The sequence below is a fragment of the Aspergillus chevalieri genome, chromosome 1 (genome assembly GCF_016861735.1).
Source record: "Aspergillus chevalieri M1 DNA, chromosome 1, nearly complete sequence".
Lineage (NCBI taxonomy): Eukaryota > Fungi > Ascomycota > Eurotiomycetes > Eurotiales > Aspergillaceae > Aspergillus > Aspergillus chevalieri.
In genome coordinates this window covers 2,697,704-2,713,586 of record NC_057362.1, presented here as the reverse complement: position 1 = coordinate 2,713,586, position 15,883 = coordinate 2,697,704, and the positions used below count along the sequence as shown (strand labels likewise).

Below are 15,883 nucleotides of genomic sequence, written 5' to 3'. Positions count from 1 at the left end.
CAGGGTCCAATTCTAATAGTATATTTGTAATAGTGTTTATAACGATGGAAAATGCTTGGATAAAAAAATTTTCTAAGAAGCCATTATCTTCAAATAATGAAATCTACACAGCCACATATTTACACACTGTATTTCAAAAGTACAGGCGCAGGGAGAATCCTTTGTGATATAAAGATGCTCAGAATCATAAGTCCGTGCGCAAGGCAGAAAGGCGCCTGTGGGCTCCAACCCCCATGCAAAATATAAATATGGCCGCTGGCCCCGAGAGGCTGAGACATAAGTCTTTCATATTTATTTTATTATTCACAAGGCGTTTCCTATTTACAACAACACGTCATCCTAACACGTCCATCTTATTTTGATTCACTTTTTCTTTGAAGATATTCCTATTATTCCTATACCACCGAGCCAGATGAAGGCTTTTAAGGCGAAATGGAAGAAGATGTTCCTTCCAGATAATCAAACCCTCACAGATTATGGCATTGTTGCGTTGTACCTAGTCCGTGGAGGTACAGAAGAAAAGCGCTTGAGCACATGCGGTAGACTTCAAGACGAAACCCTTTCTCCTATACCATTTGAATATAAGGATGCAATTGCGCTCCTTCTCCTAAAAAATTTTAAATTCAAACACCTGGGACTCGATCACGACCGCATCCGAATTCTCGCAGAAACTCGCCCCAGCGACTCAGACCCTTTCATAACAGTTATCGATTTGGACAAATGAGTTTAACAATCTCAATTTTGACAGTCATTTTCAAACGAAATGATGCAGAGATACAGATGATTGATTGGAATCACATGGAGTTTATCAATGATTTGGCCATTCTTACTTCTTCTCCAACATCCATCCGCAGTCTCCAGATCGTTAATATGATGAGCATTTTTCGAAATCAGGTACAATCATTCTCAAAATTGGTCTGACATACAAATCACGTGGTGATTGTTGTCCAACACCACTGCCAAGGACTTAGTTTGAATGATTATTGAGCCAACCGCTTTTAAATGAGGGCGGCTGTAACTTTCCTATTGTACTGTACAAAACATGAAATAAATATAGTACTATACTAAATTATGGGGTAATAGCGGACCGACATGTGCTGTCTCCTGGCTAGCATTGGGTTATTGCCACAATTACAAATAGTAACATTGTGAAGAATGCCCATGTCTTTTTCAATTGCCAGAAACGACGAGCGTTCAGAGCCAGTAAGCAAAAGGCGAAGTGTAGGAAGGCTATACCAGATTAGTCTTGATGTCACGAGCTCGGACCAGGGAGTAGCTGCAGCACTATACAATTCTGATGTCCCTCAATATGTAAAAGACGCTGCAGAAATTGAATCGTATTACTAAATGTATTCTTAGTATACGATGACACGATTAACGGGGCGCCAGAAATGGCTCCCATTGCACCGCCCATCTGCCGTCCGCCACCGCCTGCCTCCCGGGAGTATCATACTGCCCGTTGCGGTATGGCGGATACCGGTTTCGGGATAGCGGCTCAACTCGCCGCTTTTGGGGGATTCTCGTGCCGCCTCGACACAACCACTCCATCTATATAAGCCTGACACCTCTCCCCCGAACGACGACGCACTTTGTCTTTCCTTTTCTCCTTTGCCGTCCGCCTCGCCCGATTCACCATCCCCTTCTCAGGGTGCCGCGTTATTCGACGATTGCCCTTTTCCAGTATGGTGCCGTCCACGCCGCCCACTCCTCTCTTTTCGCTCTTTCCGCTACGGAGTCGCCGACGGGTCATCTGATGGATTGAGACAGGGTTACAGTTGCTTCATTAGTTTTTGAGCTATCCATTTCACCCTTGGCGCTTTTCTTCTGCTTAAAGGTTCAAGCATGATAGAGTATTCACGCTGTGTTGTAGAGAATAGAAGCTTCGGAATTAACAATGCCTAAGATTGCTTGACTAAGTACACATACATACCCTTTGAAGTAGTGCCTGATCATCAATCCTCTTCTTCAAATTCAATCTGAAAGCCTTGTGCGGCCAGCCTCTTGTGCACAATGGATCCAGACTTTGTATCTATCATACCCTCAACCACCTCCGCGGCGCACATCAGTAAATTGCTCTTAACTACTTCGCCCTCTGCTATCTGCTTCCCCAGGTAGTCAGTATTCATGACAGCCATGAAGATATATCCTACCAGAAATGGCAGCTGGCTCTCTTTCTCCAGGTACCTAGAACCAAAGATTTTTCGCAGGTGGACGTCACACGCTTCTTTGGCAGACCGAAGCATCCTCCAGCATACTCGATGTAACATCAAGTAATCAAAGCTCATCTCCACGACTTCACTCTGAATCGCGTTGCGCAAAGTCTCCAGTAGTTCAGCAGCTGTCACCTGACGGGAATGTTTCCATCGCTTTTTAGCCGTGTCTTTGCGACTACGTGACATGGAGATAAACCCTTCTTCCCCTTCTTCGTCATTATCCCACATCCCTTGGGCAAGGATTCTTCCAAGATCAGTTTCGGTGAATTCAGTCTGTCCAGAGCCAGAGTCCTTGCAATAACGATCCACGAACATCTGCGAAACGTTGGCAATTGGTTTAATTGTTTTTGGTCCGCTCTTCGCCTCTGGTAGCCGGACAGTCTGACGTCTGTTTCGCGCATATGATGCAGCCGACCACCCCATGCTCAGGTTGAATCGTTTCAAGTAGTCTTCTGGTCGGCTGGGTGGTTCACCAACAAAGATCTCATCATGCCAGGTCATGACCAGGTTCATATCAATCCATTGATCCTTCAGTAGCTTTTCTTTGCGGAGGGCATTGTACAGATGAGCCGAGTACATAACCGAACCCCACGCAGCTTGAAAAGAAAGAGAAAGCTCTTGGTATCGAGCCTTCAAGTAGAACATGGCGAGACCGCACAGCATTGGATGCCATTTCATCAGTTTGAAAGGTTCTCCTAGGCTTGATCCAAGGGCTTCCTGCACTAGCAGGGTGGGATCTGAGGTCACGGACATATCAATAAACTGAAGGAGCTCCTCAAATGCTTTGTCATTTCGCTTTGGCCATTTTTCGATTCGAAGATTGGAATGGAAATCAAGATTCTGACGGATGGATGATTCAGTTAACTTGGCAAATCGCCCAAAATCTTCAAAGCCCCGTTGCACACCGTCACGGAGGACATGGTGGATGTCGAGAAAAACCTGGGCGGCGAATACAAGCCAAAGCGGAATTTCATGCGTGTCGAACATTTTCCTTAATCCCCGAGTAAATTCATCTTCAAAGGGCCGTGGAGGCGTGATCCGATGCATGGTAAGAAAATCGGAGAGGATTTCCAACATGATGATCTTGTCTTCCGAAAACTTTTCTCTCGCGCTCTTCTCCGACCGGTCCCTAGCTCGGTCGAAGGTGCCAAAGTACCCTTGCTTAAATGGTAGAAAGTTATCGCCCTCGACGAGAATACTGAACGAGTTCAAAAATGAGAATGTGGGCAGAAACATAGACTGGGCAATGTCGTAGGTCCGGAAATTCATGTCGTCTCCAAAATGCTCTTTGAATTCTGGATCCTCTCCCTCCTGCGCACAATGAGCCGCGTAGAATGCACTGAGCATTTTGGCAGATCCTCCATATTCGTCAAACAGCTGCTGAACGTCTTCTTGCATTCGTCGGGCTATGTCGATGGCAGAATTTGTCATTACTGAAGCAGAAATGAGATCAAAGAGACCGTATTGATAGCCGCCCCAAGTGCGGGTAATGACATTTCGTAGCTTAGCAAAATCACGAAGCAAAAGATTGAAACCAAAGTATGCCTCTTCGAAATCCTGCATCCTCTCAGATTCATAGTCGACCTCTGGCTTGCCGTTCGTGGGGGTTGGCATTGCAATTTCAGGCGCCTGTACAAATGCTTCCGAAGGCTCCTGCACATCAAGGCCATCGAATTTGTTACTGATATTTTGAATGTTCTCCAATGAAGCGTCACCTGAAAGCTGGGTCAATCGATCTTTGATGTCCTCGCTCGGCATTCGAGGACACAACGCCTGCTGAACATGCTCCAGGATTCCAATAAAATGGCCGTGTGAGTCAGACGATGCTTGAGATTGGATGTCGGCAGGGAACCTTGCTGTGGCCTGCAAACCATGCTCCCGTCGCATCAAAATGGCTCGATCCAGCACGGCGACAAAGCTTGCTGGAACATTGGCTTGAGACTTAGTGGCAGCGGCAATGTAGTCTGCCAGGTTGACAAAATCTTTCACAGCGAGAGTATGCTTCTGCTGATCAGGCTTTTTTAAAGGAGTAGGGGCCGGTTTGCTCGCACCCTCACGGGCCAACTTTCTTGCCTTGCCCTTTAATCGTTTCAACGGCTGAATCTTAGAGGGAGCAGGCGCACTGCTGGAGGGGGAAGGGTTTCCTCCCAACGTTTCAACGGGGAAACCATAGTTTCGAGCTGTGGCCACCAGCCATGATGCCACAGCATCCGTATCTGCTTTGTATTGCAGATAACTGCTAGCCAAGAAGTCGGACAGCATTTTGTTCGATCCCTGTCGGCCTGTGGGAACTGGGAAATGTAAACAATAGTGGAGAGGATATTGAACCAGCCAATGTTGATCATGGGAACCAAGTATCGTATGGCTGGTCTGCTAGCAATCTACGGGTGATCAAATTATCCAAATCCCCAGCAGCAGTAATCAAGGCAAACAAATGAAAAAAGAGTATTCTGCAGAATTCATAGCCGGAGATATCTAAACCAGTTGTCATGGCTTGGAAGATGTGGGGAGGAGAGTCGAAGATCTTGATTGGGTCTACCCCACTTTTCCCCTCCATCCCACCTCAACCTGGAAAAAAGGAACAAAAGAGGGGAGGAAGGGCGGGAGCTGCTTAAAAAAACAGTTTGCTATCACCACTTTGCTTTGCAACCGCCTCAGGTCAAAACATATAGGCTCACATGCCGGGTTTGGTCTTTCTTTAAGACAGCTACGGACAACTTTTCCAAGCGCAAAATGTAGGTCTACTTTTCCTAAATACCTACTTCTGTCAATCTGCCGGCTTTAAATGTAGATTATTGCATGAATTGTTTGGAGCGATTTTTGCAGCATCTTGTACATATTGAGGGACATCGAATCTTTACAAATTAATAAGGCATCAAAGTAATTAGTTAAACATAAATTTAATACAGTACTATATAACTATATATTTCATCCTTGTACAGTACAATAGGAAAGTCACGGCCGCCCTCATTTAAAAGCGGTTGGCTCAATAATATATTTCCGCTAGGTTCTTGGCAGTGGGGCTGGAAAACAATCATTGTGTGTTTGTAGGTCAAACCGATTTCGAGAATAGCTGTAGATACAGGGAAAGGACCGGAGGCGAAAGCAATCGGAGAACTGCGTTGTGGTTGATACTATTGCAATATAAAACGTCGTTGTGTGCCGAGCGGGAACCAACCCCGGACTGATGGCGGACCCACCCGCGGGGCCTCCCGAGGCCACGCCCACAAACACCCAGGAAACCACCAATTTCTCAGTCGAGGATTTCCAGCCTAGGGTGACCAATATCCCAACGCGAGTCACAAGAAAGAGAGGACGACTCAACGAGAGCTATGCTTCTGAAGAGGGCACCGGCCGGATCACCACCAGGGAGGTGTGGAAGCTTATCGACGACCTGAAGGACATCATCCACCACCAAACCGCACTCATCGAATCTACCAAAGCCGAGCTACAGGAGGTCAAACACGACCAAAACGTCTTTCACGAACAGAACCAGAAACTCCATGAAGAAGTCAAAGCCTTGAGTGCACAACTTGATACTTCCCCACCGGCGCCCTCGGCTAGATCGTGGGCTGCCGTAGCAGCCAGCTCGGGCAATGCGAACCCTCAGCCGAGCTACCAACGCCCTGACAAGGACCAGAAGTGCGTTCGGATCAGCACCCAGCGGTCATTCGTAGATCCAGAGGACAACCAGGCCAACGATGGGAACGCCTTTGGCCGATACCTCCCCACCGACTCTGCAAACTCCTACATTCGTACAGCCCTGTTGAGTGCACCAGCTACGCAAGATGCACAGGTCGCCGGGATTGGCACCACTAAAACCGGATATGTGATTCGCTTTAAGAACCAAACGTCAGCAGAGGCTGCTCGAAACAACACTGAATGGTTGAACGAACTAGGAAACAACACAAAACTGGTAAAGCCAAGGTTCGGCGTCGTCGTACACCGTACCCCAACAGAAGACTTCGATTTGGAAAATGCCAATACGGAAGCTATCACGAAGATTATGGAAGAAAACGACCTAGCAGAGCAGGGATTTCAAATCGAAGAGTTGGCTTGGCTCAAGCGGAAGGACAAAGTGCTAGGGAAATTCGCATCGCTCGGCATCTGGTTTGACTCGGCAGAGGGAGCCGAATACATCCTCAATAACGGCCTCCTTGTTGGCCAAAGACAGATCGGCAGCGTTGAACGCCGTGAAATCAAGAAAAGAGATGCTTCCGGTGCCAACGTTTCGGACACCTGGCATGGTCGTGCAAGGAGACACCACGCTGCGGCCACTGTGCCGGCCAACACCTTCGTGAACACTGCCCATCCGGCGTACGGCCGCGATGCCTTGACTGCAGCGGTGAGCATCCAACCGGCGATCGTCAGTGCCTGACCCCCGCAACTTTCAACCCCTCGCAATGTTAGAGACCAACCTACGCGTACTACAGCTGAACATCATGAAATCGGGGCCAAGGATGGAAGCGCTCATCAACGACCACCAGAGCCAGAACCTGGATATTCTCTTGATCCAGGAACCGTCGATCACTAGCTATCAAACACACGTTAATCACAGTGCATGGCGGCTATACCGACCAACTGTCGACACGGACGCAGTTCGGTTTCGTAGCCTCGTATATGTTAACCGCAACCTATCAACCTCCTCGCACCGGCAGATTCGGTGCGAACACCCAGACATTACTGCCATCAAGATTTGGACTGCCGACTCCCAAATTCTCCTGTTTTCTGTTTACCTCCCTTCTGTCCCGCTATACGCCCCCGATGAAGGATCAGCAGAACCCATGCTCACAGCAATCCAAAACACAATTTCAATCGCCCGACGGGACGACCGGCGGTCCACGACTGTTATCCTATCAGGAGATTTCAACCGCCATCACCCAATGTGGGGCGGCAACCATATTCAACCGAGATTTATCGAAGACGCATGTGAACTCATCACCTTCTTCCAAGAGCACAATTTACAAACCTGCCTGCCTCGAGGTACAGCTACCTTCTGGCCCCTTAACGACCCAGGAAAAAGCACGACTATCGATCTAACTGTAACGGACCGACCGGGCCTGCTCATCAAATGTCACCTTTACCACGAAAACTACGGGTCGGACCACCGAGCAACATATTCGGAATGGAGCCTTAAACCCTACCACAAGCCCACCGCCAAGGCGAGGAAAGCGTACGAACGAGCAGAGTGGGACAAGATCGGAGCCGAAGTGCTCCAGCGGATGGGCCCATGGAAAGAGATCAAAACGAGACCAGCTCTAGACGAAACAGTCGAACGTCTCACAGAAATCACGATATCTGCCGTGGAGAACCACACCCCAAACCGACGCCCAACCCCCTATTCCAAACGCTGGTTCACGCCAGACCTTAAAGGCCAACAGACCGAGGTCAACCGCTTACGCCGGAAATGGCAAGAGAGCTGTGCGGAATACGGACGAGATCACGCACGCTCAGGGACCCTCTTCCAAGAGATGCAGCAAAAGCGTCGAGCCTGGACCCGTACTATTGAAAAAGTCAAAAAGTCACACTGGAAACAGTTCCTAGACGGAGCTGGGGAAGGAACGCTATGGAAAGCGGCTACCTATATGAAACCGCGAGAGACCTGGGGTTGCATCCCGGCCTTGCACGTTGATTCAAACGAACTGGTGGAGAACGAGGACAAGGCACAAGCATTTCTGGACACTTTCTTCCCCAAAATGGACCAACCCCTCGAAGACCCACCAGTCCAGGCCCCGTTGGAGCTACCCTGGCCACTAATCACGGAACTGGAAATCCAGCGATCTCTTAAAGCAGCCAAAAGCTCCACGGCACCGGGCGAAGACGGTCTACCGACGCTTGTGTGGAAACACCTATGGAAGTATATAGGAAAGCTCATTACCAGAATCTTCACAGCATCAATTAAACTAGGGCACCACCCAAGACGTTGGCGGAGAGCAAAGATCGTGGTGCTGCGGAAACCTGGGAAGCCGGACTACTCGATCCCTGGGGCCTATCGCCCGATCTCACTCCTTAACACACTAGGTAAACTTCTTGAGGCAGTCATGGCTCGACGACTATCGTACCTCGCCGAGAAGCACGGCTTACTACCCGACACACAATTCGGAGGGCGACCGGGCAGGACCACTGAACAAGCCCTGCTAGTCCTTTCCAACGCGATTGACCAAGCTTGGTATAAACATGGAGTAATGACACTCATCGCGTTCGATCTGAAAGGGGCCTTCAACGGAGTCAACAAAATCAGCCTTGACGCCCGCCTCCGAGCAAAGGGAATCCCAGCCGTAGCTAGAAAGTGGATTGCAAGCTTTATGAGCGAACGCTACGCTAGCATAGGATTTGATGACTTCCGTACCGAGGTCGCCCTGCTAGTCAACGCAGGACTGGCGCAGGGCTCACCCCTCTCACCCATTCTGTTCACATTCTTCAACTCCGACCTGGTCGACCAACCAGTCACCTTTCGTGGTGGCGCATCAGCGTTCATTGATGACTACTTCCGCTGGCGAGTAGGCCGCTCAGCCGAAGAGAACCTAGCCAAAATCCAGTCAGAGGATATCCCTCGCATCGAAGCGTGGGCGCAACAGACTGGCTCCTGCTTCGCAGCTGAGAAGACCGAGCTTATCCATATCACCAGGAGAAGAAGCGAGCAACTACAAGGGCAAGTAGTCATAAACGGGAAAACTGTCAAACCATCACCCACGGCGAAGCTACTGGGTGTGATCTTCGACCATGAGTTGCGGTGGAAAGAGCATGTCCAGCAAGCCATCAAACGTGCCACCAAGGTAACCATTGCTCTGGCCGGACTGCGACATCTACGCCCAGAACAGATGCGACAAATTTACCAAGCGTGCGTCACACCAGTGGTAGACTATGCGTCAACGGTCTGGCATGACCCTCTACGTGATAAAACCCACCTGCGCCACCTAAACACAGTGCAAAGGGCCCCTCTGGTTCGTATCCTGTCGGCGTTCAGGACAGTAGCGTCCGCCACTCTAGAAGTGGAAGCACATGTCCTTCCAACACACCTCCGCCTCCGCCGCCGAGCACAATATACCATCGCGAGACTCCACACTCTACCTCGTATTCACCCTATTTGGGGTGCGCTCCTCCGAGCTCAGAGACGAAGGAACAACATTGGAAACTACGCTCGGTTCCCACTGGCGGAAGCTCTAAAGACTATGGACTTACAAAGATTGGATGAACTAGAAACGATTGACCCAAGTCCACTGCCACCGTGGCGAGCTGAACCCTTCGCGGAGATTGAGGTTGGATCGGACCGAGAAACGGCCGTGGAGCGAGCTGAAACTACACGGTCCACATCGGATATTGTTGTCTACTCAGATGCCTCTGGACGCGAGGGTCACCTAGGCGCTGCCGTTGTGGCACTCGACAGCAACTTGGAGACTGTCGAATCTCAACAGATTCAAGTAGGACCAATGGACCGCTGGTCGGTTCATGTAGCGGAGCTTATTGGCATCTTCTACGCTATCAGCACAGTGTTTAAAGTTGCCCATCAGCCCTCAGAAAGCTTAGAAAGGAGACGGAGAACAGCGACAATACTGTGCGACAGCCGATCAGCCTTGCAGGCGACTCAAAATCCGACGATCAAATCTGGACAGCGGATCATCCATGCGATCCTCCAAGCTGCCACAGAGGTCCAAACAAAAGGAATCGCGTTGCGCCTTCAATGGGTGCCAGGGCACTGCGATAACCCTGGAAATGACGCTGCAGATCAACAGGCCAAGGATGCTGCACGCCCAGGCAAGACGCACCCCTTCCGCCCACTACTCTCGAGGGAGAGCGCGCGCCTCCACGGCAATATCCTTAATCAGTGGGAGCAGGAATGGAGGTCATCCAACAAAGGTGGTCACCTACGAAAGATCGACAGCACCCTACCAGCAACTCACACGAGGAGGCTATATGGGAGCCTGCCCAGGAACCGAGCGTACTTATTAACACAGCTACGCACAGGCCACAGTTGGTTATCTACCTACGCGAAAGCCTTTCGCTTCCGTGATGACGACCGGTGCGTGTGCGGCGCACAAGAAACTGTCACCCATGTGCTGGTGGATTGTCCAGATCTGAGGGACATTCGAAGAGAGCTACGGAGGGAAGTAGGGGACGCGCTCAGTAGCGTCTCGAGTCTACTGGGAGGCTCGACCGTAGGTAAGAAAGGTAAACCAGACACCGTCTCAAGAGCAAAGACGGTCAAGGCCGTTTTGGACTTCGCCGAGGCGTCACAGCGGTTTTGGAGTCGCGCGCCACGAGGGCAGCCTAACAATGGGAACGGCAGTTAGGCCACGGCAGGCCTTGACGAGGCTCTAAGTTCGTTTTCAGGAAGCGGAACACACTACATGTACATACGCGCGGATATATATAGTCGAGGTAGCCTGCATATCGCTTTCGAGCGAGGGGTCAGGGTAAATGATATCAACCAACCAACCAACCAACCAACCAACCACTGTAGTAGATATTAACGAAGTGATATTCCTAGTTATCGAAACTATTGTAGCCAAAGACGAGAATATAGAATCTGGGGAGGAAGGAAGAGGAATCCTGTCTACGGAAATAGGGGCTTTATTTCAGTGCTGTGTGGCCTCGCTAAGTGCTTTTCTTCGTTTGCTCAGGTGGCATTGTTTGTCGATGTAATTCACTGAGGCACTGAGCCATCACAAAGAGAGACCATCTCCTAGACAACGTAGGCCAACAGGGCAGCTTCCTTTAACAAAGCTCTCCCACCTCTTTGCTTCCTCTAGGGATCAGTTCTCTATTATCATTCTCTACATAACTTGCAGGGCTTCAGATGTCATCACCTTCAACTGCAGCCAACTCCTGATCTAACACTTGAAGCATTGACCGGTTTACCCAATTTTACACGTTATACCTGTCATCATATTGCACTGCGGCCAGTCTCTGACCTGACTTCTTTAGCCCAACCCACCTACCTGAACCTCCACGATAAACTTGCACTCACCTTCCAAGATGGAGCCGAAGATCTCACCTGAGCTTGCGAATGTGGACATTGCGTTAGGTGATCCCCGAGTGATAGGGCTGTATGGCGTGCCCGGCTGCGGCAAGTCATACCTGATGAAACAACTCAAGCAGGAGCTGGGCGAGTCGGATTTCCAGTACTTTGAAGGGTCTGAGGTAATCAACTCTGTGACTGTTGGTGGGCTCAACGCTTTCAAGAAGCTAGATGAGCACCAGAAAAACCAGATTCGCAAGCTTGCCATCAACAAGATCAAGTCGGCATGCGCCCAGGGTGGCAACATCGGTATTGTGACCGGGCATTTTATGTTCTGGGATGATGAAGCAAGCGAACAGCCGTTGAGGGTTTGTACTCAGGCAGACTTAAAGACTTATACGCACGTCCTGTACGTCAACACACCTGTGGAAGTGACGGCGAAACAGCGAACAGAAGATACCGAGAAAGAACGTTTGACTGTGTCGATCCAGCATTTGCATCGCTGGCAGGAGACCGAGATTCAGGAAATACGTGGTCTTTGTCGTGAAAACGACATTCTCTTCGCAACCATCTACCCAAATCTGAAGGGTAAGCTAGCGATCTTGGTTCGTGACTTCCAGCGTCATGATGAGAGCCACAATGGATCAGTTGCCGAGCAAATTCTTGATGAAACCATCTCTGTGCATTATGATGAGCTGCAGACTGTTCTTTTCTTTGATGCTGATAAGACGCTCGCCGCGGATGATACCGGTGTACGCTTCTGGAAGGGAATCAAGGAGACAAAAGGTGAAGATGATCCGTTAAGCGCACTGTTCGGAGGCCCACTAAAGTACTCGTATACTGCATTCCGACAGGCGATGTTGTTGTATGAGGAGTCAACCAATGACGACGAATTTGAGGCTATCTGCGAAGAACTAGCTATGTACACACAGCTCTATCCGCAAATGTCCGCGCTTTTGCACCAAGCGGGAAGATACAACCATGTTTGTCCCATTATCGTGACCTGTGGACTGCGCCGTGTGTGGGAGAAAATTATGGAGAAAGCAGGCCTCTCCAATATGATAAAGGTTGTGGGCGGGAATCGAATTACAGACGGGCTTGTTGTGACCCCGTCAGTCAAAGAGAGTTTGGTTACCCGTACACAGCGAGTTCATGCAGCGTATACCTGGGCATTCGGAGATAGCCCTGTCGACCTGCCGATGATGATTGCTGCTCACCAGGCCATCATTGCAGTTGGCGAGCAGCAAAACCGGAGCAAGAGCATGGAGCACAATTTGTTGACTGCGATGGTGAATGATGGGTTGCAAGCTCGCCAGGCTTTGCTGCCAAATGATTTGTCGCCGCCGCGGCTGGATTCTGTGAGACTGCCAGTTGTCAATCTCACAGAGAAGTTATTTCTGGATTCAATCTTCCAACCCCACAAGTGCTCTGGTGGCCTACGACTTTACCATGCTACGGATAGCAACGCGGCCAAGTTGTTGAGTACTCCAATGCGAGATGACAATATCCGCGGACCACCCCAGCAAAAGGCCCATAGCAAGGCCGGATCTTATCTAGCCATAAGATACCTGGTCGAGCTCATCGGTGTTGAGGAGTTCACTATGCGCCACCCTCAGAAAAAATATATCGCTGGATACCGGCTGCTCGGAGAGGAGCAAACCTTGATCGTTCCGCTGATGCGCGGTGGGCAACCCATGGCTTCTGGCGTCAACAAGGTCTTCCCCAAGGCTCAACTCCTCCACGCCAAAGAACCGAAGGATATGAAGAAGGAGCATCTTGAGGGCATTGTTACCGTCATCCTGGTCGACTATGTGATAAACAGCGGTGAGTCGATGGTCCAGTTCGTGCGACACATTCAAGAAATGCATGGCACGATTCGTATCATTATCGTTGCTGGCGTTGTCCAGGATCAGGCTGTTAGAGGCTGCAGCCCTATTCGTGCCGTCGCACGTTCCACAGAGCTTACTGTTGTCGCGCTTCGCCTGTCAGGTAATAAGTACACTGGAAAGGGAACCACTGACACTGGAAACCGATTATTCAACACAACTCACCTGGATTGAAGCTGGTATGGATTGGTAACTGTTCCTCGAGAATACGAAGCACAGGGAACTGTTTGGAGCGCTGAGGATGATGTTGGTGATGGCAATGGCGATTGTTAGTAGAAGAGATAGACTTTACGGATAAGATGCGTGTTAAGAATGTATTTGGATTCAATTGATACTATCAAACTATACCACCATAATGGTATTTTCAACTTTGATAAGGTCGGCCACCCAAAACATTTTGAAACTTGGATTTCCATAGTATGGAACTGCCAAATCTCTTGTAGACGAATCCCGAGGCTTGAACTAGATAGTACATTGTGGAGTGGGAAGCCATTAGTCGTAGCTAAGCTGATGTACGCAAAAATGCATAGATTATGGCCAACCAAAGGAAGTGCCCGTGCTTATTGACGCGGCTAAATGGGGGCAGTTGATGAGAGCATCTATGAGAAAATATGTTGGGTCGGACTGGACAGTACAGTACATAATGACAAAATAAGTATCAATAACTTCCAACTGTTTACGGGCGGCAGAAAAATTCTCACATAGCAATAGACTAAGATTGGCCGGGACGAATATGAATAATTTGAATCCAAAGTTATCAATGCTATCACCGATCCCTGAGAGAAGACTTGTTCGTGGCTATGTGCAGATGCCAAGATAAGTCGGTGTCTTGGAATTGGGAAAAACAGCCAATGATCTGTGGCTGTGGCATGTCAGAGAGCTTTTTCTGTAATTAGAAGTAATAGGTTTCTCCACTTTTGAAGGCATTTTGCCATTTAGAACACTAAGATCGACCGTGGGATAAGTAATTCATTAAGATGATATGGCTGAAATATGTCGTTTTCAGGTCACCATCGATTGTTGCCGTGACGAGGGAAAGATATCGCTTGCCAAACCAACACTTGCTCCAAGCATTTGTCAATGCAGAAGGCGTTTTCCTCTTTTGCCAGGACCTGAAATGACCTGCTCACTTCGTCGAGCTTCTTGCTGGGGTGTTCAAAGTTCCGGTTTTTTGTTGATAATATTATCATCTCCTCGGGCCAAGGCAGCCGGTCGCAAGTGCAGTCTGGTCGAACTTGATTCTCAGCCAGTCATTTCTTCCCCAGGATAATGCCATTCTTTTATGCATTTCGCACTACTCTTGACTTTCTCTATGGCAATATTCTTTTGGAACTAGTTGATCGCCGCCAGACTGCCTGTAAATAGGTCTTACAATAAATGGGTTTCCCAGTCAGAGTTCTTCGTCTATTCACTCCTGATAGTACGTATGACATCGTAACAAGCATCGTAATTAAGCGATGATACACATAGACGGACTTCTTCGCTTGAATACACAAAAATAACAATGCATTTCTTGTTGTAATTTTCTCTTTCTTTCCCCCCTCTTTTAGAAGACCCCAGTTCACCAGATCTAAAGCCGCAGAGAACCACTTGGTTTGACAAGTGCACTTAGATGGAAGACCCCTTTACTTTCTCGACCCATAGATCAAGTAAAATCAATCTGACCCGGACTTAAAAATCTTTACGGGAACAGAGGCCATATTCGGCGCAGTTGACGGCTGACTCTCTTAAATTGCTCACGATCAATCCGGTGACGAGAAGCCACTTCATCGAGCTTATGATCCCTGGTAGGATTCACCACCTCTCGCACCAGGTTGTACTGTGGAGCACGGCAAAGCATTGCGGCTACCCTGTAGAACGTCCAGCGTGAGGTATACTTGGCTAACATGTACGCATACACTAACACATGCGAAGGACCCGTGATGGAAGGCAGCCTGCGGATGGGGAACCCATCAAAACTTGCTCTGCTGATAGAAAAAAGAACGTCGGAGGTCTCACTAATTCTCTGCCACGGTGTAGTCGCTGTTCGTCGTTCATGCAACTCTTCTCGTAGTCTGTCTCGGTACCACGACGGTGGTGACTGTCGGGGTAATCCTAGCATTCCATGCCACCTTCTCAACAGTCTTGTAGCCACTGGATACATTCTCTAGGAAGATGTGGAGATTGAAAAATAGTTGAGGAATATCTGTTAACTTTGATGTGAGTTATGGGACTCACTTTGTCTGAGAGCAGGACTCTTTCTCGCCAGAACCTAACCTGACAGCGCATGTTTAAGAGAACAAAATAATCGTTAGTGTCAGAAGATTGTGACGGCTCAGTTTAGCGTAATTATCAGCAAACACCACCAACATGGCAAACAATGCTATGAGACCAATCGAGACAAACAGGGGCTTAGCGAGGCCACACAAACCCTAACAGACTTTTCTGTAAATAGGCTTTCCTCTAGTTCTCAATCGGTGTAGGTAGTTTATGATTATTATTATTCATACACGCATCTGTCAGCCCTATAGGCCGAGTGGCGACAGGTCCTGCGGGGCAGCCGGGTAAGCCGCCGTAATGGTAGTCGCTATGTACATCGTCGCCTTTATACACATATCCTGATGTCTCATTCCGCATGTTGTATATCCCGTGCTACTGTTTTTGTACTGCTGTTCCCATGGCCACGAGGGTCCGTGGGCCTGTTGGATACTATCTCGTTTCCTTCCCTATTTCTGCAAGCGTTTAACCTCAGCTGCACTATGCTGCCAGTTCCTTCGTGTCCGTTGCTGTGACTCGGTATGTGGTTGGTAGAGTCTGAAACTGGCTTAGGAGGCCTGTGTCAAGCA

At 49.1% G+C, this 15,883-nt stretch overlaps 4 protein-coding genes across 4 annotated transcripts; 3 read left to right on the top strand and 1 right to left on the bottom strand.

The window, feature by feature from the left end:
• Nucleotides 1-412: 412 nt before the first annotated feature.
• ACHE_10959A (uncharacterized protein) lies at nucleotides 413-724 on the top strand (the record flags this gene model as incomplete). The annotated part of the gene is made up of 1 exon (XM_043285063.1): nucleotides 413-724. The coding sequence occupies one exon, from the start codon at nucleotides 413-415 to the stop codon at nucleotides 722-724; it is 312 nt and encodes a 103-aa protein (XP_043132079.1).
• A 1,228-nt stretch (nucleotides 725-1,952) lies between these two features.
• On the bottom strand, nucleotides 1,953-4,475 carry ACHE_10958S (uncharacterized protein; the record flags this gene model as incomplete). The annotated part of the gene is made up of 1 exon (XM_043285052.1): nucleotides 1,953-4,475. One exon carries the CDS (start codon nucleotides 4,473-4,475, stop codon nucleotides 1,953-1,955), a length of 2,523 nt encoding a protein of 840 aa, XP_043132078.1.
• Nucleotides 4,476-6,616: 2,141 nt separating this feature from the next.
• ACHE_10957A (uncharacterized protein) lies at nucleotides 6,617-10,504 on the top strand (the record flags this gene model as incomplete). The annotated part of the gene is made up of 1 exon (XM_043285041.1): nucleotides 6,617-10,504. The coding sequence occupies one exon, from the start codon at nucleotides 6,617-6,619 to the stop codon at nucleotides 10,502-10,504; it is 3,888 nt and encodes a 1,295-aa protein (XP_043132077.1).
• A 685-nt stretch (nucleotides 10,505-11,189) lies between these two features.
• Nucleotides 11,190-13,232, top strand: ACHE_10956A (uncharacterized protein; the record flags this gene model as incomplete). The annotated part of the gene is made up of 1 exon (XM_043285030.1): nucleotides 11,190-13,232. The coding sequence occupies one exon, from the start codon at nucleotides 11,190-11,192 to the stop codon at nucleotides 13,230-13,232; it is 2,043 nt and encodes a 680-aa protein (XP_043132076.1).
• Between the last annotated feature and the right edge of the window lie 2,651 nt (nucleotides 13,233-15,883).